This window comes from Arachis hypogaea, chromosome 15 (genome assembly GCF_003086295.3).
Source record: "Arachis hypogaea cultivar Tifrunner chromosome 15, arahy.Tifrunner.gnm2.J5K5, whole genome shotgun sequence".
In the NCBI taxonomy this organism is placed as follows: Eukaryota; Viridiplantae; Streptophyta; class Magnoliopsida; order Fabales; family Fabaceae; genus Arachis; species Arachis hypogaea.
Window position 1 is genome coordinate 157,775,150 of NC_092050.1, and position 27,243 is coordinate 157,802,392.

At 29.7% G+C, this 27,243-nt stretch overlaps 4 protein-coding genes across 4 annotated transcripts; 2 read left to right on the forward strand and 2 right to left on the reverse strand.

The window, feature by feature from the left end:
- Positions 1 to 248: 248 nt before the first annotated feature.
- Positions 249 to 1,562, reverse strand: LOC112751773 (uncharacterized). The gene is made up of 4 exons (XM_072218356.1): positions 1,029 to 1,562; positions 714 to 841; positions 513 to 622; positions 249 to 399 (listed from the first exon to the last, which is right to left on the reverse strand). The coding sequence occupies exons 1-2, from the start codon at positions 1,560 to 1,562 to the stop codon at positions 734 to 736; spliced, it is 642 nt and encodes a 213-aa protein (XP_072074457.1). The 3' UTR covers positions 249 to 399; positions 513 to 622; positions 714 to 733.
- Positions 1,563 to 7,242: 5,680 nt separating this feature from the next.
- Positions 7,243 to 9,294, forward strand: LOC112751774 (E3 ubiquitin-protein ligase ATL31). Its single transcript, XM_025801025.2, has 2 exons — positions 7,243 to 8,668; positions 9,047 to 9,294. Exon 1 carries the CDS (start codon positions 7,477 to 7,479, stop codon positions 8,560 to 8,562), a length of 1,086 nt encoding a protein of 361 aa, XP_025656810.1. The 5' UTR covers positions 7,243 to 7,476; the 3' UTR covers positions 8,563 to 8,668; positions 9,047 to 9,294.
- A 4,888-nt stretch (positions 9,295 to 14,182) lies between these two features.
- LOC112751775 (E3 ubiquitin-protein ligase ATL31) lies at positions 14,183 to 16,057 on the forward strand. The gene has a single exon (XM_025801026.3). The coding sequence runs from the start codon at positions 14,632 to 14,634 to the stop codon at positions 15,643 to 15,645; it is 1,014 nt and encodes a 337-aa protein (XP_025656811.1). The 5' UTR covers positions 14,183 to 14,631; the 3' UTR covers positions 15,646 to 16,057.
- A 1,815-nt stretch (positions 16,058 to 17,872) lies between these two features.
- On the reverse strand, positions 17,873 to 22,523 carry LOC112751776 (uncharacterized). Its single transcript, XM_025801027.3, has 3 exons — positions 22,108 to 22,523; positions 21,782 to 21,986; positions 17,873 to 18,252 (listed from the first exon to the last, which is right to left on the reverse strand). The coding sequence occupies exons 1-3, from the start codon at positions 22,270 to 22,272 to the stop codon at positions 18,179 to 18,181; spliced, it is 444 nt and encodes a 147-aa protein (XP_025656812.1). The 5' UTR covers positions 22,273 to 22,523; the 3' UTR covers positions 17,873 to 18,178.
- Positions 22,524 to 27,243: the final 4,720 nt, after the last annotated feature.

A 27,243-nucleotide genomic window follows, 5' to 3' on the forward strand; every position in this document is an offset into this window, starting at 1 on the left:
GGCGGAGGAGGGGAATATCCTAGAAGAATCTGTACCGTACAAAGTCTTCCCAGCTACCATATTGGCAGAGATGCACCTCATGATTTCGGCACTACGTGGAATTCTGGAAGGGCACATGCGGCAGTGTTGAGGGATAGTCAGGACATCTTTCTACTAATACAAAGGCTCTTTCTACTAATACCAAGGCTCGATCGTCTACTGTATAATGATGCCGAATTGGGTCGTAACTACACCACTACCTACAAGCATGAAAGAATATCAGGACGAACTTTTTATCACAACAAATTCAAACCTTTCTCTAACAGGTAACATATGCTGAACTATGATAGGTGTCCAGTTCCCGGATATGACAACGAATAATGGATTCTGGAAGGATTCTTCTCTCCATCCAACCACAGCCTTAAAACATAAGCAATTGCAAGGAAAGGTTACAGAGAATAGTGATTCAAAGGAAAGATATATGAAAAAGCTAAAAAGCACAAATATTTTAAGTAAACTGGAATATCACTTGCCTTAAGACGCTGGCTGCGATTTTCTTGCCAAGTATGTCCAGGAGGAGCAGCAGCACACAATAGGCGTGAGAGGACAGCTTGCATAGCAGATGAATATGCACCACAATCACCTGAGAGAAAAGAGATCTATTTTTCAAAATGAATGTATAAACAAGCACATATATACATCTTCCCTTTCTGTAAGCAAGATTCAAGACTCACAAGTCACAAACAATCACCTTTCAGACCACGAGAACTTTGAGCAATGGAGTCAACAAGGAAAAATAGGTCCACACCTTCCGATGCAGGCTTGACTCAGTTTCCAGACTTCGTACAAGAATTTCCATCACCTAAATAAATTCAAGCCAATTCAGAGTAAGAATTTCAACTAATCAACAACAATTCCACAAATCTAGTAGTAGAAAATTCAACAATCACAGATCTACATTTCCGGAATTCAGATTCAGATTATGAAGATGCAGAATTAGAGAGAGCAGCAACAAAAATTCTAGAATTAGCGATGAATCCAGAACACACAGAAGAAGAAGTAGAGAACACGAATCTGTACTTGAAGTCCGTGCCAGAAGCGTCACCGTGCAAGACGGCTGGCGTAGCGGTAGAAAGCCGCACCGAGGACACCGCCGCCACGAAGGGAAAGCCGAGAACGTTCGCGGCCCTCGATGATGGAGCAGCAACGGTGTGAAACGTAGATCTTGACATGGCAAGGGCGGCGATGGTGCGGAGGTCACCACCAAAGCCACCGCATCTGAACTCGCACGCGGTGGTCTTGGTCGGCGCGGACGACGCTACAAGGCTGGACAGAGGAGGCGGCGCCGAAGAAGAAGAAGTAGCCGTGTTCTGTTCTGAGATTGAAAATGAGAAATAGTGAGTAGGGTTAGAATGCAAGTATGTTGTACTTATAATGCCAGTTGGTAACAACTTAAATAAGGGAAAGTCTTTAGTTTGGATCTCGGCGAGTTTTGAGACGCCTCTAACTTGGGCCACTAATAAGCTCGTGCAACAAGTTTGGTGGACATGTTTGTTTGTTTTTACTTTGGATACGAGAGACATGAGCGTTGGGCTTTTTGGATGGCGTCTGACATAGGGCATTTTTTGTTTTAGAATGCGTTTTTTCAATTGTTGTTAGATTGGAAAATAAAAATTGGAGGATTAAATGGTTCAATATCAAAAGGAATATTTGGATTAAATGATTTAAAGTATTTAGATTTATGTAAATAAATAATTTACAAGTGTTAGTGAAAAAAGTTTTCATAAGATTATAAAAAATTATATTGCTATTTATATTATGAATGACACATTAAAAAAAGACTTCTTATTTGTTGAAAGTTATTTATATATTGCACATTTCAGATATTTTATAGATATTATGTAATAAACTTTTTCATCATTATAAATAGTATTTTTTTAAATTAGTAAAACTTAAATTGAGAAAAAATATGATCAAAAACTAAATTTTAAATATAATCCGTCAAGACACATTATTTGTGGATGATTTGCTAAGGATTATTGCATACACAAAATGAAATTTAAATTTTCGATATTTATTTAAGCACCAAGTTTAGTTGGTTATGATTCACTCCCAATATTACATATAAATATTATTATTCTTCACTTATATTTTAAATTTAAATTATTAGCCAAAAGCATTCGGAATCATAAATATTTGATATATTTAATGTAATAAAAAATTTATTATTATAAGAATTTGGATCTTTTACATTTTAAATTTTTATTCGAGAGGATAAAATGTGATATCTCATCTTTAAATTTTTTTTTTTATATTTTTTCTTAATTTCACTTATAAAATAAAAATAAAATTCTACATTCAAGTCATAACTCTAACTAAATTTAACCAAGTACTGATATTCATCCCGCTGTGCTACGCATAAAAACTATAAAATAAAACACATTATGATCATTACTGTTTTTTAGAATATATATATATATATATATATATATATATATATATATATATATAACATAATAGCATTTTATTAAGGCACCAATAACAAAACAAATTCATAGATCTAATAATCTAATAGATGAAATTCACACAAATATCCAATAGCATAAGATATTAAGGATCCAATATAAAGCTTTTATATTAATCAAACATTCAAATTAAATTTTGAAATATCTTAGAGTACACAATATTAATGGTATAATTTTTCTTAAATTATATACTTTTATGGATATAAAAAATAATTCTTTATACTAAATTATTATACTGTAAACGTTAGTCTATATAATGTTTATAAAAAAAATTAGTTACATCATAAAAATTGAATTCAGTGATTTAGTTAAAATTATATTAATAAATAAAATTAGTTATCTAAAAATTATTTAAAATTTATTTTAAAATCTATATAATTCAAGCAATTTATAAAATAATAATTATAAACATTTTAAATTAACATATATAAATATTTTACTATTGGTATATTAACTTAATATATACATATATAATGTTAATTTTTTACTATTAGAATATATAAATTATTAATTAAATGTACTAAGAATTAAGTGTTATTACTGTTTATGGTTGTTAGCTTAGCGATATAAATTTTAGAGTTTATCAGTTAAAAACAAAGATTTGTATAATTATTTTATTATTTAATATATTTGTGGTCTTTTGAACTCATACGTTGTCTCACTGTAATATATTTTTCACAAATTATCACTTTAGTTTTTAGTTATTAATTCCTGAATCCTTGGTTAATGTTTTACTGATGGAAACTCAGGAATTCATCCTTTGAAAATAAGAGTTTCTATTAGTTTTTTTTATTACTTTCTATATAATTTAGGATATAACTATAAATAATTAGTCTTTTATTTATTAAAATATATAATTTAATATACTAAGAAGCATCGCTCAAAAATATTTATTATTATATAATTGTAGAATTCTAATTTTAATGTTTTAATTTAAAAAATTATATATGATTTTTATTAATTTATAATATTTTTATTATATTAATAATTTTGTAGATAAACTATTTGTGTTATTGTGTTAAGTTCTCTTTACTTAAAAAAAAAAAAAAATCTTATCTTCCAACTTTTGGTTCTAACTTACTGCGGAAAAGTTAGCATATGTACTATGTCATTAATTATTTTGGAAATTATACTTTGTGATGCATATGTGATACTAATGATATATGTGCAGCAATAAACTCTAGAACAAATACTAATTAACTATGAATCTATGATACGAAATTTTTTCTTGGTGCTTCATTTCCAAAAAGTTTCTATGTTTATATCACAAATTGACATACACCAACACCACCTCACTTATAATCCTTATTATGCCACAATTTTGTATATTTACGTTATGTTTGGTTGGAAGGATAGAAATAGAAAGGAAAGAAATAGAAAGAAAAGAAAGGAAAAAAAAATTTGAGTGGATTTTTATTTTCTTTAGATGTGTTTAGATGAAAGGAAAATAAGAAGGAAAGAAATAGTATAAAAAGACAATTTTATCCTTATATTATAAAATATATTAAAAAAATAAAAGGGTAATATTGAAAGTAGAGAGAAAAATTAGTTTTCTCTCCATTTTCTCTCTATTGTTAGAGGAAAAAAATTAGTGAATTTCACCAATATTTTTCTATTCCATTTTTTTTCTTCTCCCATTTCTCCTCTCAACCAAACAAAAAAAAATTATTTTTCTTTTAATTTCTTTTTCTTCCTTTTTCTTCCTCTCATTTTCACCTCAAACAAACACACTGAGTTATGAAGGCTATTGCCCACCTTCTTTGTGGATAAAGGACAATATGTAAACATCATTATTCATTAGTATTTAGTTAGATACAAGATATTTTTAGTCGGGCCTAGCTAGTATAGTTTTTGTCATCATTTTAAATTGATTTTGCATTGAAACAAAAACGAAAAAGAGGGGGGGGGAGGGGACATTAAGGAGTCAATTTTCAATGACGTGTAATTCAAAATAAAAAAAGCTAAACAAAACCCATCAAAGATTCATCACAAACTATAATAATTTGGCTCAAACCGGGCATATGATTAGAACAAAGAGGAAGAAATCGATTTGGAAGAACCAATATGATAAAGAAATAAAAGGATAAATAAAATAAAAATTAAATTTAAATAAAAAAGATAAATTGTAATTAAAATAAAAATAAAAAAATTAGTTGAAATTGAGTATAAAGAGAATTATTTTATTTTTTATTTAATTTTTTAACGTAATAAAAAAGGACTCTTTAACCTAACTTGTCAACGTGGTGATTTAAAAATTAATTTGAATAGACTTCTTAATCTTTTATTTAATTTTTTGATATAATAAGAGAGAGACTCTTTAACCTCAATTGTTCACACCATAATTTTATTATGAAACCAAAAAGGAGTTTTTAAACTTCTAAATCGTTCTATACTAAGACTATCCTAATTTATGAGATATTTATAATCTTTTATTAAGTTAAAATACAGAAAATCTTAAGTCTACAAATATAAAGTCCAATCTAATGGTTAAATAAATAAAATTAAAATATATCAAATTAAATTAAAATATTTTAAAAAATATAAACTAATATTTTTTAAATAATAATTAAACTCTTTATATCATAAATATTTAAAATACGTATTACAATATATATTAAATAGTGGGCAATTATCAGGATGATCTAGATGTGTGTATTTACAAAACAATTAGTCAATTACTTTAATAATAACAATTAAAAAAGAAAAAAAATTAAACTTGCCCGGAAAGCAAAACCTAGAGACGAAGAAGGTAAAGTTGTTTTAAATGCTTTTCTTTTTCAGCTGCTTTAATTTCCTTTTCACCATATGATTACGCATCATCATCATATATGCTAACTACTAATAACGCCAATAATCTAAGCATAAATATATAGTACCATTGTTACTTTTTCTACTTGATTTCTACTAAGTGTCGTGTAAGTAGTAATAACACAGCACGTGGTGTTACATACGTTGCAAGATTTTAATAGCCGATAAATATCACACGAATGTGGTTAGAGACAAACAAAAGCCACGTTGGATTTTTGGTTGGTGAAAATATTAGGGAACGAGATAGATGTCTATAGGGTGAGTACAGGTAGGTGTTTATGATAAAATTAGAATCGAATGAATCAAAATGTAATTGATTCGGTTTGGTTTAGATTTGTATTTTTTTTACATATATTCGAACCAAATCAAATTGATTAAGAATGAATTGGTTCGATTTGGGTAATTGGATATTCAATAACTTTGAAATTCATAAAAAAACTAATTTTTTATTTTAAAAATTCAACAAATACAATAAACATGTAACATCAATAAAAATAATCTAAACATGTTAAACACCAAATACATTAAAAACTAAATTTATTAAAATCAAAACATATTAATAATGAATAATTATTGTTTAATAAAAAAATCATATATATTTTTTTATTTTTTATTTAATTAATATATAATCGAGTTCGCGGGTTAGTTCGGTTCTACACCCCAAAATCGATACCCAAACCAATTATTAACAAAAGTTATCGGTTTAGTTCGGGTTGGACCTGATTACCCGTTAGTTTCAGAACCAATTTAATTAGTTTGGTTCGAATTCAAACGAATAATCGAGTACCCGCTATCCGTGCAGCCTCTGTATCAAACGATGAAGCTAGAAACCTCTCTACCTGTATAGCAAGGTTTTAGGCCATGTTTTATATTACCTGTTAAATTTCTATTATAGTCAATTTGATAACATAAGAAATTAATATTACAATAGTTCATACGGCACACCAAATTCCATTTGAGGTCTATAGATTGTGCAGGCGAAAGTGGAGCTTAGTTTGACTAACAATTTTGTTTGGAACATATACTCACCCTATTAATTTAGTACTCAAGTGCATGCATGAGAAATATTATTTTGTGGTATGGTATTTAATCTCATTTTATATTCTCTTACATTTAATTCATTTGGATATATAACTTGTTAGATAAGTTTAAACTACTGAAGAATTTTGATGAAATTTTGATGGGTAATAATTAGATGAACATTATTTACTTACTAGAAATATCATAAATTAAAATAAGCAAGTAATAAAAGTTTGAAAAGTCAAAGAAAGAATTCAATTTGAACTCAACTCATTTTAAGTTGATGATGGTTCACTACCAACCTGTACAAGTTTCTATTAACTTGCCGTATTTTCTTAGCAATTAACTACTTCTTATCTGTAAATAAAGATTTTTGAATAATATATTATTCAAGTGAAGTTTACAAAAAAAATGAAATTAGATTAAGAGCTTTCATTTTTTTATTGTGAGAATATAATAAAAAGTAAAAATGAGTATTATTGTTATAATTTATTTTTTTAGTATATTATTATGTTATTTTTGAAAAAAATATATATTAAAATTATGTTGTATTATTGTTATTAAAGTGTTTTATGTAAGTGAATGATTCTGGACGAATCATTTATGAGTATTAAACTTATATAACTTTAACTTACCCAAAAAAGTACAATTGTAAAACAAAATAAGAGAGCATATATACACTCAATTTGCAAAACAAAAGTTAATTAGTGTAAAAGATGCAAATAAATTAATGAATAAATTTGACCAAATAAGATACAATAAAATCCTTTTAAATACCAATAAGAAACACATGTAAATTGAGTAATCGACTATTATCCTATGTGTATACTAAAATCAGTTATTAATATAAAACATATATTAAATTATAAATAAATATATTACTGATTGATTTTAATGTACCAACAATATTTTTGTTGAGTAATTTAGCCGCCACTTGGTAGACCATAGTGTTCACCAAACCAATGTACTACTACTCCCGGTTTTCTAGTTACAGTGATTCTGTTTTTTTGCCGCCAAACTAAACCGTTTTTCTTGAACCTTAAACGAACCAACTTTCAGTATATAATTATTTGTTATAACCACCTCACTTCATCTCATATCTCATTTCCTTTCTCATAAACACAATTCACAACCACCTTACCCGATGAATTTCCTCAGGTACTGCCACGTCATCACCACCATCTTCCTTCTATCAGTACCCAACATTACTGCTCAATTGGCGGCTCCGTCAGCTCACCCACCAGTAGTCACCCAAAACAACGACGGAAACCCTTCCATTGCGATTATTCTCGTCGTTCTCATCTTCGCATTCTTCATGACTGGCTTCTGCGCCGTCTACATTCGCCACTGCAATGAAAGCTACGTCCTTCAGGGAGCTGCCGCTGCCAACGCCGCCACTGCTCCACGTGGCGTCGATCCGGAGGTGCTCTCCACGTTCCCAATTATGGTTTATTCCACCGTGAAGCACCTCAAAACGGGTCACAGTGCGTCGCTTCAGTGCGCTGTGTGCTTGAGCGAGTTCAAGGACATGGACAAGCTCAGACTTTTGCCCAAGTGCAGTCACGTGTTTCACCCTGAGTGCATCGACGCGTGGCTCGCCTCGCACGTGACTTGTCCTGTCTGCAGGGCCAAGATGAAGTCGGAAAACATGGAGTTCGAGGTTGAGATTCAGGAGTTAGAGGGAAGTGCCAACCATATGTTCGATGAAATGTCTGGGAGAATGGGTGAGGTTTCTTGTGATGGGAACGAAGGTGGGGATGGTGAGGGAGTTGATGGGGTTGTTGGGAAGTGTAATGGGACCTCAAAGGTGAGAGCTTTTGGGTTGTTGGTGAGGTCGCACTCTACGGGTCACTCTCTTGTGGAGCCGGGGAAGAGCTTGGAGAGGTTCACTTTGAGGTTGCCTGAGGAATTGAGGAAGCAGATTCTGGAAGCCAATCATAAGTGTAGTGGTGGTTGTGGTGGGATGAAGCGTTCGGCAAGCTACGACGTCGTTTTGCAGAGTGAAGTTGGTGAAGGTAGTAGTAGTAATAAGGGGAGTAAGAATAGTAGGTGGGTGCTGTCTATGACACCTCCGTTTGTTTCTCGCGGTTGGGGTCATTTTAGTACTTCTTCTGGTTTGGCACCGCCAAATGAGTGCTCAACATGCTCTGGGATTCCTAGGCTTTGGGGTTCTTCAGCGGCAAGGGAAGAGAAAGGATGTGAAGGGAGAGAGGGTTTGCAACTGGTATGATGAAAATTCGAACTTTTTTTGGGATGAGTTTCTTAATCAACTTGATCCATTTGTTGGAACGGGTGGATGTGGAACAATAACAAAATTGGATTTTCTAGTCCATCAGGTATGTGACGAAATTAAGTACTACTATTACACTATATAATGTTCTTGTTTGTTTCTTAACATTGTTTATATGAATAGTTTTTTTTTTTTTTTTGGTGACTTATATGAATAGTTTTGTTACTAATTAGGTGTCTTCATAAGGACAAAAATTAAGCGCTATAGTTGTTTAGAGGCTTACATCCTGCTTCTGCTGATGTATAGGCTTAAATTAATATTAATTAAGACACTAATATTGTTTTTTAATTGGCAGTGGCTTTCATCTGGTTTTATGTCACATAGGACTTTGTGTTTACTTTAATTTTTAGTCGTATGAGATTAGAACATATTATATTCAAGTTTTCAACTACAATGATCTGATAACTTCCAACTTGTCTAACAGAAAGGTACTTCCTACCACCGGATAAAGATCTGCAAAGAGCTCCTTTATTGATTTCAGCACCAAGGAGAAGCTGGATGCCATGAGAGAATAACCAATTCCCAATTACTGGCTTTCTCAGCTGTTTATAAACTCACAATACGCCTTGTAAAAGTTGTAACAAGCTTCACTATCTCTAGCCTCTAGTTGTATATCTTAATTCATTGTATATTTATCATGTATATGAAAATTTTCTGGCATTTATTGTTGAAGTGTGGTTATGCGTGCAGATTTAGATCAACAATAAGAGAAGTGATATTTTGAGATTTCCTAAAGTTGCAAGTAAACAAACCCATGTAGAATGTAATTTGAGTCTCAGCTGTTCCACTGTTACATGTTTTGTGAATCCAAATTGGAGTCCTAATTGTAATTGTTTGAATGCCATTGACAATTAGGGTAAATTAATTGACATTGAGTTTTCTTGGAACCATGCAATGTTACACATTGTATACAACTATACATTACCTTCCTACATTTTGGGAGTGTATGTATGCTGAACATTCTTGTACTAACACATGAGTATTCTTATAGAGGTGTCGTTATGAGCATATATACTAAATAAAAGGAGAATCATTGTAATTTTACATAATCAGCAATGATTAGAAAAGTGCTCTGTTCTCAACCTAATTAATTAGTTGAAGGGGTATCTGCAAAAGTTTTAAGGAAAGCTAAGCTAACATATTCTAGGTCAGGGCTATCATGTTGAGTGGCCAAAAGCTAATGCAACATATTGGTTGAAGACCAAGGAAAAAGTAGAAAAATATCTTATCACATTACAACTTTAACATCATCCCAAAATATTCCATAACAACCCATGAAAGCTGTGAAAGGAACATGCTTACTAATTACAACAAAATATTTAACCAACATGCTTACCACTCTAACTAGTAGTTACTACTATTGAGTTAAAATCTCATGATTCTGGCTGGGTTTTTAAAGATAAAGATACCATATGTAAAATTGCCCCAGGAAGAAAAGAAGAAAATTTTGTGGACATCTTAATTTAAAAAAAAAAAAAATTGTGGCCATCAACATCAGTTAGAATTAGAAATTATCTTGAAGTTTCAAATGTCAATAATAATAATAAAACACAGTATCATAAATAAAAAGGCTATATCGCCAACCACCTTCTTTTAAAAGTTTTTTATTTCTATTAAATTACTAAGCAATAATTTGATTTGATAGCTACTACAGTATTACAAAGGGCTAATGCTGAATTAGCTGTCAAATGACAATTACTTATTTCTGGAAAGAGCATTGGAGAAAAGAAATTATTAATTTATTATGATTGCATGGCAAAGTAACTGTCTTTTTTAAAAGCCTTTTTACTTTTTAACCTGAGGTTTATTCTCTTTTCCCATTTTAGGAACAATTTATTCTGGTTTCTTTTTCCCAAGTGAACACTGGATTAGAAACAGTGAAAATACTACGACGTTAAGCTACATCTACCGATTTCTTTGATTTTTTTTCTTATTAAACTAAGATGTTAAGTTGTTAGCTACAAGATCCGGATCAATTTTAAATTTTTTTTAATAATAAACACCAGTCAACCCATCAAAGCCATTGTATGTTCTGAAAAATTAGCTTATAAAACTCTTATTATTTAAAAGTATTATTTTACATGAAAATTATAAAGTACATTAATTTTTACTAACAAAATCGTTATCACAGTATAGCTTTTAAACCGGGCCTAAAAGCATGATTGGCCCAAAGATAGCCCATTCGAACGCATACTAACCCATAAAAACGTAATCAAGATGGTATCCATGTAAAATCTTGTGCACTCTGCACAGCTTCATCGAGATCTTCTTTATAACTAGCTAGGAAGACGGATACTTTGTTGAGTTGTTGTATTTGTATGTCGGATATATTTATATATATTTTAGATACAATAATTATTGATATTTGTTCGATATCCGTATTTTTTGTATTTAACTGTGTCTTATTAAAAAATAAAAAATTTTACTCTAGTCACAGTTAGACATATTAAAATATTATCACGTATCAGCGTGTCCAATCTTATTTTTAACATGAATTTTTAAAATAAATTTAGAAATAATATATATTATTATTTATTAAAATAAAAAATATTTTAACTATATATATATATACGTATCTATGTGTCTTATAAGATTTTAAAATTTGTATGTCTACATCTTTATATATATATATATATATATATATATACGTGTCTGTGTGTCTTATAAGATTTTAAAATTTGTATGTCTATATCTTTCATGTTATGCCGTGTCCCGTGTCCATCTACATCATAGATAATTACTCTTTAAATACTATAAATAAAAGGCCAAATGTGTCCTAATAAGTAGGGTAGAAACAGGTCAAGCTAAGTGAGACTTTGCTCTTATCAGGCCTCTCATGTAGTTAATTGATCTGAACCTGGCCTGCAGTCTACTATAAACTTTTTTTTAAAGTATTAAGTCTGGTCTGTTATTCAGCCTGACCTAGTCTAAAGTTTATTAAAAGACCTGATAATATTTTTTTTACAAAAATAAAAATATTATTTAAAAAAAATTAATTTTTAATATAAATATTTATATATAATATATTAATTCTCTTTGTGCTCCCCTTATCAATTTTAATTTTTGGTAAAATGTTCCAATGCCACTAAAAATAGTTTTCATAACTTTTTTCTCCCCTCTTATTTTCGCAACTAGTTTATTAAAAATAGTATGAACGAGGAGACCCTGTTAATTTCCCAGGTAATGTGTGCTGCCAAGTGACAAGGACGCTTCTAGAGCCTTCTTGGGCATCAAGTTTTGACAATACTTGCGTAATACATTTCTGTTCCGTCTTATTCTTATTCATTAATCATTATTTCAATTTTTATTTTATTTTATTTCATTTATTTATACGTTTTCTTTTTAGGGAAAAAAAATCAAAATTTATGGTATAGAAAATGTCACATGCATAGGTTAGAAGTTTCAGCTAAATCACATACTTATAATGCTATGTGTTTCAAATAAATTTAGCTAATAATATAATCTTGACTTGTGAGTTTGTCAAATATTATAACTGTACTTAGCTGTATTATGCTTCTCAAAATAATGCAAATCAAATATTGGGAAAAGTGGTTAATTAAATGTTTTTTTTAGAAGCTGGATTAAATCTGTACCAAAATATGTTTTAAACTTCTACTAACACTAAACTAATTTAAATTGATTGAGTAGTTAGTATATTCATTTATTTAAATAAACATTAGGAATTTAAATTTTATTTTAGATAAAAAAAATACCGTAAAAAATTTTCTACTAATACTATATTTTGTGTCTTCTAATGCATGCTATATATATAAGTATACAACAACAAATTAAATATCCAAAATGTTATAAATAAACAAACATTTTTAATATAAGTATGCGAAGAATTTTTTTTTTAACACAAATACACCATTAATTTTAGAATTTAGAAGATGAGTATGATGATGATGATTTACACTGCTTTCAATCAGCAAAAAATTAACGGTATTTCTTTTACCCTATATTGGAAGTGTGTCAGTGTGTGTACTTATTCTTCAAATACACATATTTTTTAGTTATAGACAGAGTATTGCTATTCCATAATTAACAAAATTTGATAGTACAACTATTAAATTTTTGTGTTATTTTTATTTGTTATTTTTTTTTTTTTAAGAATAAAATTTGTTATGTTTATTTTTTTTAAGTTAGTTATGTTTATTTTTTTAAAACAGAATTATTTAAAAATTTTAATTATTTTAGCTTATTTTAAAATTTAAAATCAATTTAGTAATTAGTATAAATAAATAGTATTATTCTTTCACAAGACACCACAAAAACAACATAGCAATAAAATTTTTTCATTTTTCTTTTTCTTATTTTTTCATAGTTTTATTAACAACTCTCATTTAAATATTTTGGTTTTAATTTTTTATCCTTAAATTTAATAGATTCCAATAGTAAATTTACTTTAATTTGTATATGAAAATAATAGAGAAATGATTAAATAAAATGCACTGATCATAGAATAGTATAATCTTCCTCAATATCTTATACTAGTTACATCATCATCATAAATGTTGTCAATGGGAAATAATTAGCACCTTACCTTCTGTTCAAATAAGGAATTACTCATGTAGTCTTGTTGACCATTCAGTAAAGGGTGTGTTTATTTATAAATATAGAACACTAACAGTATTTGATAAATAAAAAATAAATAGAAATATGGTGCCTTAAAATATTAAATTAATATATTATATATTTTTTTAATTAGAAAAGATATAAAAATATTAAGTAAAACATATAATTTTTTATTATTATTATTAAATTTTTATAAATATATTTTTTATTATTTTTTTAAATTTTGTGTAAAGAAAATAATAAAAATAAATTAAAATTTTTATTATTTATTCTATCTCTATTAATTTATTATTAAATAAAATATAAAAATATTAATTTTTGTGTTTTTTTCTTTTGTATTCTATTATCAATATTGTATCTTATTCTGTTATCAAAAACTAAAGGTGGTCACCACTGAACTATAACTCAAATAAAAATGAATAATTACTAATTAAATAAAAATATATTACATCTCTAAATTAACTATCTAAATTTTAATATTAAAATAATCATTCGTACATCTAATAAAATGAACATCTGATATATCTATTATTCACAATATTTAATATTTTTATTATCTACCTATACTTTTCTTAACTCAAATGTCTCTTTATACTCACTTAAAAAGTTGTGTGTTCAAATTTTCTTATTTTCGGTTAAAAAAAAAAAAAACAAAGGTGGCCTTAGGTGACGAGCTAATTTTGTAGCTACTCCTATCTTCTTAACTACTAATCCACTATCTTTTTCACCGAATTGATGTCCCAACAAGTAAATAAAGCACAATTAAGAAAACGAGCAGTGCTATGACACCGATAACTTTTATGATTTGTAATTATTAAATAGTTATTAATAATATTTTTAATGGTATGAAATTTCATCAAATAATATAAAATTATTCATTTTTATTTTACTGCTAACCAAAATTTAATAAATTTACTCCCCTAGACTTTTCCTTACAAAATATCTTGCTACATAGGACTTGAGGATTTCTAAACAAAACCAAAGAGAAAATAATTTAAAAAAATTGAAAAGTGCTTGGCTAACAGGCTAAGGTTAACCGTTCTTTCCATTCTCCACAAAACCAGAGACTTATTCTTCAAGTTCCTCAATGCATTGCTGATTGGCCTCTCTCTCTCTCTCTCTCTTAACCCGTTTCTCTTTTTGACTCTATTCATTCAATCATCCATTCATTCCTCATCGTTCCATCTCTATCAATGACACCAAATCCATACCTGTTCCCTCTCTGATCACCATAGAAACCCCCCATTGGAATTCCCCACTCTCCTTTCTCTCCTCTTATAACAAGCAACAAGCAACAATCACTCTTCACCCTCTCATTTATTGAAGCCACCCCCTCACACAAAGCAAAACAAAACTCACCTCAAATCCTCTAATCACACACACACTTCTCTTCACTCCAAAGTTACACAACTTCCTTCCAAACTCCCTAAAAAAATGGCTCAACCTCACCCCAATCATCTCACTTGGATTCACCTTCACCTCATCCTCCTCTTCCTCCTCCATGGTAGTCATAGTGTAGTTCATGCACAAGGTTCCATGGAGCCAGTTCCCACAGACATCTCCCACCACAGTTGGCAACCTTCTTTTGCAATCACCATAGGTGCCATCATCTGTGCCTTCCTCTTCATGGGGATCATCACAGTCTACCTTCGTAACTGTACTGGTTCACACATCAACAACAGAAACCAAACCAACCAAACCTCCTCAGAATGTTCATGTTCTTGTTCACAAGGGATCACTAAGGAACTCCTCAACACTTTCCCAATCCTCTTCTACCCCACCATCAAGGACCTCAAGATAGGTAAAGCATCATTGGAATGTGCAATTTGCTTAACTGATTTCAAGGACTATGACACACTGAGGCTTCTACCAAAGTGCAACCATGTCTTTCACCCTCAATGCATAGACTCATGGCTATGTTCCCATGTCACGTGCCCGGTTTGTCGCGCGAATCTGAACCAAGACACATGTGAAATTGCCATAACTGTTCCGACCCAATTGAGCACTCCCCAAAGGGGTGAAGAAAGTCTAGGACTTGAAGCCGAAAACAACGGTGGTGAAGAGAACAACGCGGTGGAACAAAACCATGTCGAGAAAAACGAGGTTTTGAACAGCAACGATGGTGGTGGTGGTGAAGGTGATGGTGGTAGTGACGGGGTTGTGTCAAAACCGAAGCTTTTGAAGTCAAATTCAACAGGACACACGGTTGTGGAGCAAGTGAAGAGCGAGGAGAGGTACACACTGAGGTTACCGGAAGATGTGAGGAGGTACATTCTGGTGAACCATGGTGAAACGGTGCAGCGTTCCTCCAGCTACAACAACAACAATGGCAACAACGTGGTGAGAGGGGTGTGTTGGAGTGAGATTGAAGAGAGCAGCGGTGGTGGTAAGAGAAGCAACAATGGTGAGGTGAAGGTGGAGAGGTGGGTGCTTTGTAGCCGTGGTTGAAGAAGCTTGCTCTGTTTTTGTTCTCTCTGTTATATGGGGAATTTCATCGAACATGTTCCCTGCACTCTGCATTGCACCCCTTTTTTAACATCGTTATGGAGCTGATGAGCTTTTCAAAATGAATACTGGTGGTGTTTAGGGATTAGGGTGATTCAATAAATGGGGTTTTGGCGATATTGAGGAGGAGGAGGAGGAAGAAGAACGACGATTCCGAACAGGGGAAGTGTTCGATGACTGAGTCTACTCGTTCTTTCCCTTTCGGAATCCGAGTTGACTCGTTTTTGTGGGAATTTTTTATTTTGTTTTTGTTAGAGCGTAGGTAAATATTTTATTGTTTTTCGCGCATTAATATTAATATTATTATTAGTCTCTATTCATATTTATCATTTATGACATAGTATATTAAATTTCATCTTGTTAGAAAAAAAATATTTAAATACTTTGTGCTTCTTTCATATTACACCTGAACTTGACAATTAGAATTTTAAGATAATATATATAATATATTCAAGATAAATATTCCTTGGAGGATTTAGGTTCATCCCAAAAGACAAATTTTGGTGTGATCATTTAATTTGTATAAGTTTATTGTTTAAAAGCCAAAAATAAAACGAAGTTCATGTTAAAATAGAAGAGAAAACTAACATATGTTTATTTTTTACTTTTTTGGTAAATTTAACAAAACTTACTTTGTTTTTATTAATTAATAGTAATGCATTCTTTTAGTATTGAAAATTTGAACTCTTCCAATTTTTTTTTTTTTTGAATATGTTCTTTTATTTAATAATATAACTATACTAGAACTATATTCTATTGACAATACAAATACCAAACATTAAAATAGTATATTCAAATTCAATACCGAAAAAAAAAAAATTAACCATTCATATTTCATATTTAAAGAACTTATCCAACCCCTGGAGGCACCAAAAGCACAAATCAGAAGATATTTTGATCATCAAAAACCAATATAAAAAAAAGTTGGTGCCTTTCATTATCTAAGGCAAACAAATCAAGCCAATTCGAATCTTAAAGGGCTTAAGGCACAATGATTTTCAATTTGTTTACTTTTTGAACAGTGTACCAAAATGACATAATGATTTCCAATGGATAACTCACACAACACAACTAAAAAGTGTCTAGCTAGGAAAATGCATCATCAAAATAATTGAGAAAAATCATATAAATTTAATCACCAAAAAAAGAAAGAAAGAAAAGTTATATAAATTTAATCCGTAGCTATCCATAGACCCAATTTTTTTAGTTTATTTTATGAGTTTAATTTTGATGCAGTTTTATACACCGAGTGATTTAGAGCAAGGAACTCGGACGGTCCGTTTTGTTTTTTTTTAAATAAATAAATAAATAAATAAAAACGGTGGGTCCGTTTTGTTTTAAAGAAAAAAAAAAATTGTTAACGGAGGGTCTATTTTCAGTTTTTTTTTTTTAAAAACAAGGGTCCGATTTCATGTTAAATAAATAAAAAAAAAACAAAAACTAATCGGACGATCCGATTTCTCTCTGTCCCACACCTGTATACACCATAATCAAACACAACTCATACACTCCTCCAATATAAAAAAAATTAGCCAGTTTTATACAGTCCTGTAATTACATCCACTTCTTTTGGATGACTATTTATGTGGTCTATGTGAAAAATAATTATTTTCATTGATGTGATATTTCGTAATTAAATATACGTATAAAATGACTTTACACTAATAATGTATCAAAATTAAATTTTTTTTATTAAAAAAATGGGTATCTTATCTAATCAAATAGTATTTGTTAAACTTAACCGCTTTGCATCTCACATGACACAACACAGGAAACAGCTTTATATATTTAATGAAAAAGGAAGTGGCAGCTCCATTTAACAATTTACTAATATCATTCTAATCTTCCATGGTTGCAAAACTCAGCTTTATCCTCCTTATTTTTAAATACTTAACTAATCTCACTTTTAAGATTATATAAGATTCATAGCAATTGCTTCTCAACAAATTGCATACAAATCTTAACATGTAACAATAACACTAAAAAATGTGTCCCTACATATATTACAATGATTAGAATAGATTCTCTAAAAAAAATTACATAATCTTATCATGTATTCATTTTTATTATTGATTATTAAGAAGAAAAAAAAGTCAAATATGAGAATTTCAAACAAAAAAAAGGAGTTAAGAATCACAAAATTACCTCATTAATAATAAAAATCAACACATTTAAAAAAAACTATGTAGAACTTTTATAGTATAATTTACATCAAAACAAAATAGCAGAGATAATGACAAATTGCCAATAATGATAAATCACAATCACTTTTGCCATTATTGGTGTTCCACATATCTGTGGTCACTAAGATTACAAATGTGAATCAATGACAGATGGACTCAGATGATTTTTGGCTTCTAAATTATCATAATTATAAAACTATGATAATAAGAAGAGGATGATGATAAGGGTCTCTTTCAAGTTCCTCACAGCTTTCTGGTCTAATGTGATTTCAGTGTGAAAAAGACTTGGAATGTCACAAAGCTTGATTTGAAGGAACAGAACCCAACATGATAGACTTTTGTCTTTCCTTTGATGTTGGCTGTGGTTCTTCAAAAACAAAGGATACAAGAAGCAAGGATTACATTAGCAATTGTGATTCTAATTTCTTCAAATAAATGCAAGCCCTTCCAAATGGTGACAAACTATACATAATGCAAATATTTGACAATGACAAAACCAATCATTTCCTTTTTCTCAATAACTAGTTGAAGAGTCAACTGTACCTATGTTAAATCTTTGCCAAGTGCATGTACTCAAAGCAGTAAATAATTGCCTATTTATAACCACAAAAATTGTTATTAAACTTTAGATAACAGATTTTGTGGGTTTAACTTTAACATACCAAATAAACTTTTAATGATATCCTATTTGAAATAACTTGGTTACCCATTTTCCTTTTCAATTTATGTTTTGGTTGGAGCTATGAATGCCATCATTCATAGAAAATTTCACCTACTTTTACTCCTCAATCAAACACTCCCTTAATCAGGATAATAATTAGGTGAAATTGTTCAAATCTTTCATCAAATGGCAAAATGAAATTACATTTGGTTATCATCCCTTAAATGCTAATATTAACATAGCAACAAATTTGTAGCAGGTTCCCATCTATGTTCCAATTCTAGCAGCCATGTAATAATAGATTGCTATTCTAAGAATATGAATGATAATATAATATGAGTATGGAAAAAAGAATAAACTTCCATTAAAGAGAAAATAGAAAAGAGAGACAATGAAGGCACGTGTAGCAACTACAAGTGAAGGTTCAAAGAAATGTCTAAAGAAGCAATCAATCTCTTCATTGTAAGAATCTGCTAATTTCTTCTTTCCCCACCTTGAGGCATGAGGTGTAAGCTAATGCGTGTGGGGCAATTTTTTTATATGTAGTGTAGAATCTTATAAGCAGAGTAAAGTTCTAGATTTGAGGCAATAATTTTTAACAATGCTTGAAGAATGATTAGGAATGCTACTAAGATTGGACAATGGAAATTTGAAGTGAGTATTCTAATAGGAGATAGATAAAACAAATCATGGGGTTAGTATTTTAGCATGCTATAGTTTAATTAGAAGATGTGATCTTTTGTGATGAAGAAGTTGCATGCCCCCACCTGATATGCATTATACATTGAAAATTGGGTTACTTGAAGACAAAGAGTAAGAAAAGCAATTAATAAAGAATTCAAAGTGGAGTTGCAACTTGCAAAAGTTGGTAACATTGAGAAGGACAAATACTAGTACAAAGAAGCATGTAAGGAAAAATTATGAAGGCTTTATTTCATGGGTTGGGACTGCTTGATTGGGGTAGGCAGTGTTTTCTTTAAGGGTAGGAGTGATCATCTTGGATTGAGAACATTTAAGGGATAAGAAGGTGACATGGGTGACGTGTTCAAATAGATAGATTGCAAATTGAAAAGACTATGTTTGAATATCTTTTTAGAAAATAAATAATATTGAGACTTGGTTGGTTTAGTAAAGTTTATTAGAGAAGCATAAGTATTTCATTTTGTATTTGATAAATAAAAAAGATTATGTGCTTGTATTTATAATTTTTAAAAATTACGGATACTTTTATAAATATTTAAGTAGATATTTTTTGAAGTTCGCTCATACATATTAAAATTTAAAAATCTAACATAATCTTATATATTAATAAATATCTAAATTTACATTTATATTTATATTTATTATGAAAAATCACTTTTATTATTTTAATTAAATTTATCAAATATAAATGATATAATTTTTAAAAAAATTATCTTTCATAACCTGATTTTAATAAATTATTTTCAAAAAGTAAAAATTTTATCAAATTGACACCAAAACATCAATCAGTAAAAAAAAAATGACAAATAAAGGCAGACAACAACTTTACCAAAACAATTTTCTTTTTTATTATTATCTCTATGCCTTTGTATTTTATGTTTTGGGATAATTACCTAACAAATAAAGGATTTTTCCTTGAAATGCTAATGATAGAAAGATAGTGCTTGTGGTTTTGCAATACAAGCTGTACAGCAGAACCATGTGAGACCCCACATTAAGGTAGGCAGATTGCTACATCAGAATCTTTTTCACATACATAAGTACATACGGATAGAGAGCCAAAGGAAAAAAGATTCCCATTATGTTAAGTCTTAGACCATGGACCATATCTTAGTTGAAATTTGAAATTTCCTTGTATTAATAATGCCTAAGAAGATAAACAGAAATATATAATACTAGATCATTATTAGACTTTTACCATTATTAGTATTATGTTTAATTCTGATCCACCTATAGTGTAAGAATTTATGTTGAACACAACATTCAAGAACTCAAAACATTTTAGATGGTTATAGTTATAGTCTTTCAAATGATGTGATATTAAATTAATTAGATGATAATATTTATAATTTGCTTGAGCCTCAAACTTTGAGAAAAAGGGACACTCCACTTACTACCAAGTGAGCAAGCACTAAGCCAAAGCCAAAGCCAAAGGCATAACACCAGATGATAAGATTCTTAATATTCTCATGCCATGCTACATGAGAGCACTCAAAAACTAAATAAAAATTAAAGTGAAAATGTAAATACTAAAATGAGAGAGAAGAATGACCCACATAAGTTATAAGACACACATTCAACGGTTTTGTATTACACCTGAATGCACCTAAGAATCTCCCTAACAAATGGGACTCGCTAAAAAACTTGTAAATGCTGACACTTTTTTTATGTGTCATATGTTGCTCCACAACTGTCCTAATATACAAAGGGAAATTCTAAGGTGCTGCCAGCATAAGAATAAGTGTGTTTGATTTACATTTTTTTACTAATAAAATAAAAGGGAGGGGGAGGAATTTGACTTTATGAAGCACTTTTGCTAAAAGTAACTTCAGAAAAGAATGAAGCCAAATTCTTACTTTTCTTAGGAAGACTTAAAGAACAAATGAGCTCTAAGATGGTCTTGTGTCCACAATTTAACATCTCAATTATTTTGATCAAAAGTAAAATAATAAAGAAAACTGAAAGCAGCAATAGCACATTCAATGAGGAGTAATGCTACACAAATAGCAAAAGTCAAAAAACAGCCCACAAAACACAAGGAGGATGGTTAAAGAGAATAAAGTTAAAGTGTTTAGATCTATTTATTTATCTAGTGGTCTATATAAATATTTTGACTCTAGTATTTTCATAAAATTTAAGTGTTAAATCACTATAAATGTTTTGCTAACTAGTGTTCTTAAGAATTTTGAAATAAAAAAACTTTGAATTATTCAATACCTTTCAAGGAATCAATAACTTAAAAAAAAAAATTTTTTAATAAAATCTACTTCTAAAGTTCTAGTAAAACCCTTAATATATATTTGCACACTAGAAATTTAAATAACTATGATACCAAACACTATTTAAAGATAAAAGCAAAGGACTAAGGTATTAGAATGAGGACGGCATCAATTTTTTTTTTTAAAAAGAAAAAACATATGGTGACAATAAAATATAATATAATAGAGCATTGGCACTCTTTTTCCTTGTTCCACAAATATTGAAATTCCAACAAGGGACAGATGTAAGTATATAAGCATAGGGAATGACTTACTAGAAATGAGGGCTTTAGGTCTGTTCTTGAACAGGATCCTATGTCGAATGATTCCAACAACTTGAAGCTCAACCTCACCACAACCGCTGCTTTCTCCTCTGTCAATGGGAGAGTGCTTCACTTTCTTGAGCACCATCATTGGCTTCTTCAGAGGAACCTTTGACCCAGTCAGCTCGTGATACCCAATAGTCAAAGTATACACTTCCTGAACAACAAGGACCGTTCACGCAACCAATGGTGCATAAGAAATCATGGGTCGCAATAAAAATCTCTAATTAATTTGTGGGGTGCAATAAAAAAATGATTTTTTTTTTTTGTGTGTGGACCTGAGAAGAAGGACGGCAGAGAGTTCCGATTTGAAGGTTTGGGAGGGAGTCATGGAAACCTGGTTGGGGTTCGACGACGCCTTGGAGTTCAACGATGGCCCATTCTTTGCATCTTCCTTCTTCTTCTTTATCTTCTCCGCAGTTGCATCTTACTCGAATCTCCATTCTTCTCGGTTGTTCTGTTTTCTCTTTCTCAAAAAGAGAGGGTTTTATTTGGGGATTTTATTGGCGGCAATGAGGCTTGCTTTTCCCGCGCTTTTTATATACATACTTAAAAAAAAAAAAAGGGGCAAGAAGAGGGCCTTAATTGTTTTAGTTAGGGGTGCACATGGCCGGGTGAAGCCGGGTTTGATGTGACCCAGATCCGATTCGAAATATACAACGGGTTTATTTATTAAATCCGAACCCGACCCTAAACCTGATGAAACCAATATACTTTCGGGCCACAATTATATCGGGTGAAAATCGGGCCGTTAACATTACATTATGTTGATACCTTCTTGTAAGCTAGCATATAAAAATATCCAAATTTCCAAGACTCCAACAATTATTTAACATGGTAAAATTCACTTAGAAAAATATAACAAGAACCAACCCTTCTTTAAAATGAAAGCATAACCACAATCAATACTAATATTGTCTAATAATACCAAATATTTAAATTAATATAAATAATGTAATATTATGCATTAGTCTAAAGTCTTATGCATTCTAAACATAAAACATTAACTTATAATCTTATAATGACTAATAACACAAAATATTAAGGTTTATAATACTTAAATTCCACATAAGAATAGTCATGATCCATCACTAATAACACAAAATATTAATTGTGTATGATGACCGGGCCACCGGGTGACCCGAGCTATGACCCGGACCCGACCCGAAATAATGACCGGGTCTATTTTTGAGACCCTTATCCGACTCTAAACCCGATGAAATCATACCAAATTAACCCATAAAGTATTCGGGGCCGGACCGAACCTTCGGGCCGGGCCGAATCTGTGCACCCCTAGTTTTAATCAACTGAATTTTGAAAATTTGACTCCGGTGTAAAATGTTGTGTCAACAAACTAATTATTTGTTTAGTAAGATTCAATTGGGTCTTTGTTTATTTTTACGAAAAATAAGGTATTTTTTGTTAAAAAAAAAAGGACATTTTAGCCTTCAATTTTTTTTATTTTAGAATAATACGATATTTTTATTAAAAAATTTGTTAAATAGTAATGAAAATTAGTTTTGTGAAAATTTTATTTGTAATTTGTAAAGGTTTTAAACTTCTACAACTTATTAATAAGTTTATTTTTGAGAAAAATTTTCACCGACAGTGATTAAATAGGGAAACACTATTATTAAAAATAATGTTATAGGAAAAAAAGTAATTACAATACGTAGACTTTTTAAGAGAAAAAAATAGCATAAAACAAGAAATGAAATACGATAATATTAATGTTGATGATATTTATATTGGTAATGATGACAGTAGAGAAGATAATAATGATAATAAAATATGGTTACACAATAAAAATAGTAAAGATAGAAGTGATAATGATAATGATGAGAATAAAAAAGATGGTGGTAGTAATGGTCTTAATTGGTTATATTGTTGAAAAAAACTTTGTAGGGTTTAAAATCCATAAATTACAAATAAAACTCCCACAAAAAACTAATTTTTGTTACTATTTAATTATTTTTTAACAGAAGAGTCGTATTATCCTAAAATAAAAAAGTTGAGGACTGAAATGTCTCTTTTTATTGGACAAAGGGTGTTTTGTCCTTTGTGAAAATAGACAGAGATCGAATTGAGTTTTTACTCTTATTTAAACTAAAGATTGATCATTTATGTAATTTTATTAAGAGTAAAGTGACAAATAAACTCCTGAATCCTGAGTATTTGCATTCCGAATAGATTAGTCCTTAAAGAAAAAAATATCAATAAAGTCCTATAAAATAACAAATGTAGATAAGTTAGTTTAAATTAAAACTTTCTATCATAATCATAGAGGCTAATTTGAAGATAACGTGTCCATATTTGTCATCTTAAAAGACTTTATTGATACTTTTTTTTAAGACTAATTTGTTCAAAATATAAATTCTCAAGATTTAGTTGTCACTTTATTCTTTTACTAATTTTTAATTAGGTATTTATAGAAAATTTATACTTTGGTCTTTATAATAGATATTTTTTAATTAGATTTTTACTTGTAATTATTTTTAAGAAAAAAAATATAATTATCTTAATAGATTTACTTTTTGTTATTCTGCAATTCATCTTAGATTAATCGATAAAATAATTTTCAAAAAACATTTATATTTTAATAAAAAATAGATAGTAAAGACTTAACTAAAAAAATTATTTAGCAAAAAAAAGTAAATTCTAAACTTCAATATTAGAAATTTGATAAAAGCACAAAAAACTAACAAAGCAATTAAATCTTAAGCGAATGATTTTTAATGCTTGTCTAGTAGTTTTTCTAATATTTTTTAAGTTGTATTATCATTATTTAAGAATTTCATTATCAAGAACAAAATAAATTTGATAAGCATAATTTGTTGAGATGCTATTATTTAAATATTTTTTATTAAAAAAAGTGGTCTAAACATATCGATTATGTGATAGAGTTGTTCACATATTCAATAAAATTAACATGAAATACCATCTCTAAGAAACATAAATTGCATGGTAGACTTGTTCACATATTTAATAAATTTTGCATGAAATAAAACTCCAAGATATAAGTGCCTCTATAAAAGTTTTGAAAGCCATCGTAATCTCAAATATACCTAATCTTAATATTCCTTGTTGAACCATTGTTATCTATGTATTTCTTTGTTAGTGGTGTTTGAGGGTTTGAGCACAATATACTTAATCTTGAAATCTCTTGTTTGAGTGATTGTTATATGTGGATTTTTTATCAGTAGTATATAAGCATTCATTAATTCCCAAAAAATGAGTATAAATTTATTTTTCAGTGTTTATTTGTTAAATCCGAGCAAATGAGTCAATCCTTCTCGCCCCCGCAAACAAATGGGACGGTAGTCATCTATCTGGCTAAAAAATAAGCAATCTTAAAATTTAATTCATTTTATTTTTTTGACAAGAAGTTTACAAGTCTGAGATGAAGTATAATTGTCTATTAATCAAATTTAAAAACATATGCATGGTATCCCGCATGATGTAACTGTACCAATGAAAGAGATGTGAGAAAAAAGATGTTATGCCCGAGAAATATGGTTAGAAGAAGATTAAAAAAAATAGCAGCAAGGTTAAAGTGACCATGTATTTCTTTTGAATCCATTTCCACACTTTTCATAATAATATATATTTGAATATAAATAAAATTAAATTTTGTGATAATTTTGACATTTTTTTAATGTTTTAAATTATTTAAAATGATCATTAAAATAATAATCGTATCAATAGAAAAAATAAATATACTCTATTACTAATTTAGAGGTGGCAAAGTGGGTTGGCCTGTCCCAACTCGATACGCACCGCACTATGCAACTTTTCCGTCTCATCAATTAAGATGGGTTTAAAATGCTAATCAGCCTGTTTTATGGCGGATTAGCAGGCCAGCAGATTAGTCCGCTTGACTTTTTTTTTAAAAAAAATAAAATTCATTAAAATTAATAAAAAATAATAATTAAAAAATCAAATACAAATAAAAATAGTCAAATTATAATATAATTTATTATTATTATTTTTTTAATTGTTAACTTCAATAAAATTGTTCAAAATAATATTTGTCAATAGAATCATCTTTATTTTAAAAATTAAGTCACATAATTTGAGTATATATACGAAATCGTAAAACAAAATAAATAAAGTTAATAACTAAAAGAATCATAGAAACAAAAAATGGAAAAAAAAATATTTAAAAATTATATAACTATTAATTTTGTAGCACTAATAACTCTTTTATTTAATAAAAAATAAAAAAATTTTTCCGGCGGGTCGGTCCACCCGCCTGCCAAAATCCGCATATTCGGCGGTGCAGATTTGGCATGTTCCAAATCTTAAACCCAACCAGCCTTTTAAGCGGATTTCACAGGTCGGTCCAATGGACTCGACATGTTTTGCCACCCCTAATTACTATTAATACAAGGAAAAAAGATTGTGTCTTATAAAAATTTGAAGGAAATAATATTAATCTAACTGATTCATTAATGAACATATCAATATTAATATTCATCTATTATAATCAACTTAGATTAGTTGAGTAATTGTTCACTCTTTCGTTTAAGTAAGTGTTGTGATTCAAATTTCCACTTCTACGGATATTATTTTACTATACGGATGATTATTTATTTAATATATATATATATATAAAATATTTAATGTAATGATTAATTTTTAATATACTTATAGTATTTTTGCAAAATAAAATAGTAATTCCTCAAATCTTTACTTTTAGGGTCTACGAAAGATAATGACATCAATTTTGAAGCTATAGAAAAAGTTTCAACAAATTTCCACTTTCTAATTGATGAGTACTTTATTTTTTTATTTCTCTTATTAGATTATTACATGATGTTACTTCTATAGTAGAGCGTTGAAAGTCTTTTTTTTTTTTGAGTATATACCCATTTTGGTCCTCAAAGAATTTTAAACTGGACACTTTAGTCCCCAACTAAAATTAATTAGTCAATTGGTCCCTAACAATTAACTCCGTCAGTCATTTAGGTCCTTAGCTCCGTCAACTCTAACGGAAGATAAAATGGTCCCTGAAAACTCTAAAATGGGACAAAATGATCCCTGACAACTCTAACAAGGGACAAAATAATCACTGACCCCTTTATTCGAAAACGACACTGTTCTTTCCCAATTTTCATCATATCTCGCATAATCCTAACATTCATACTCTCCTTCTTCACCTTCACAGTCTTCTTTTCCATCTTTTCCTTCCTCCTCTTTAGCTCAAAGATTAAGCCATGGTGTAATTGTCACACGTGTCGCACCTACCTCAATATGTCATGGACCACACACTTCCTAAATCTTTGTGACTAGTACATCCACCTCCTCTGTACTTCATCCACCAAAAGCATCCACTTCCATGTCTTTGATAACATCACCTCCAACACCGACAACGTCCACAACATCTTCAAGACCAAGTTCCACAACTATTCCAA

What these genes read in the sequence shown, in the direction of transcription:
- LOC112751773 (XM_072218356.1), bottom strand. Translation starts at nt 1,562, where the DNA reads ATGTCTCTCGTATCCAAAGTAAAAACAAACAAACATGTCCACCAAACT. An exon ending in TGTTCTCTACTTCTTCTTCT is followed by an intron (nt 842 to 1,028) that starts GTGTGTTCTGGA and finishes GAATTTATTTAG; the next exon opens with GTGATGGAAATTCTTGTACG.
- LOC112751776 (XM_025801027.3), bottom strand. Translation starts at nt 22,272, where the DNA reads ATGGAGATTCGAGTAAGATGCAACTGCGGAGAAGATAAAGAAGAAGAA. An exon ending in TCTGCCGTCCTTCTTCTCAG is followed by an intron (nt 21,987 to 22,107) that starts GTCCACACACAA and finishes CTTGTTGTTCAG; the next exon opens with GAAGTGTATACTTTGACTAT. An exon ending in ACCTAAAGCCCTCATTTCTA is followed by an intron (nt 18,253 to 21,781) that starts GTAAGTCATTCC and finishes TTGTTTTTGAAG; the next exon opens with AACCACAGCCAACATCAAAG.
- LOC112751774 (XM_025801025.2), top strand. Translation starts at nt 7,477, where the DNA reads ATGAATTTCCTCAGGTACTGCCACGTCATCACCACCATCTTCCTTCTA.
- LOC112751775 (XM_025801026.3), top strand. Translation starts at nt 14,632, where the DNA reads ATGGCTCAACCTCACCCCAATCATCTCACTTGGATTCACCTTCACCTC.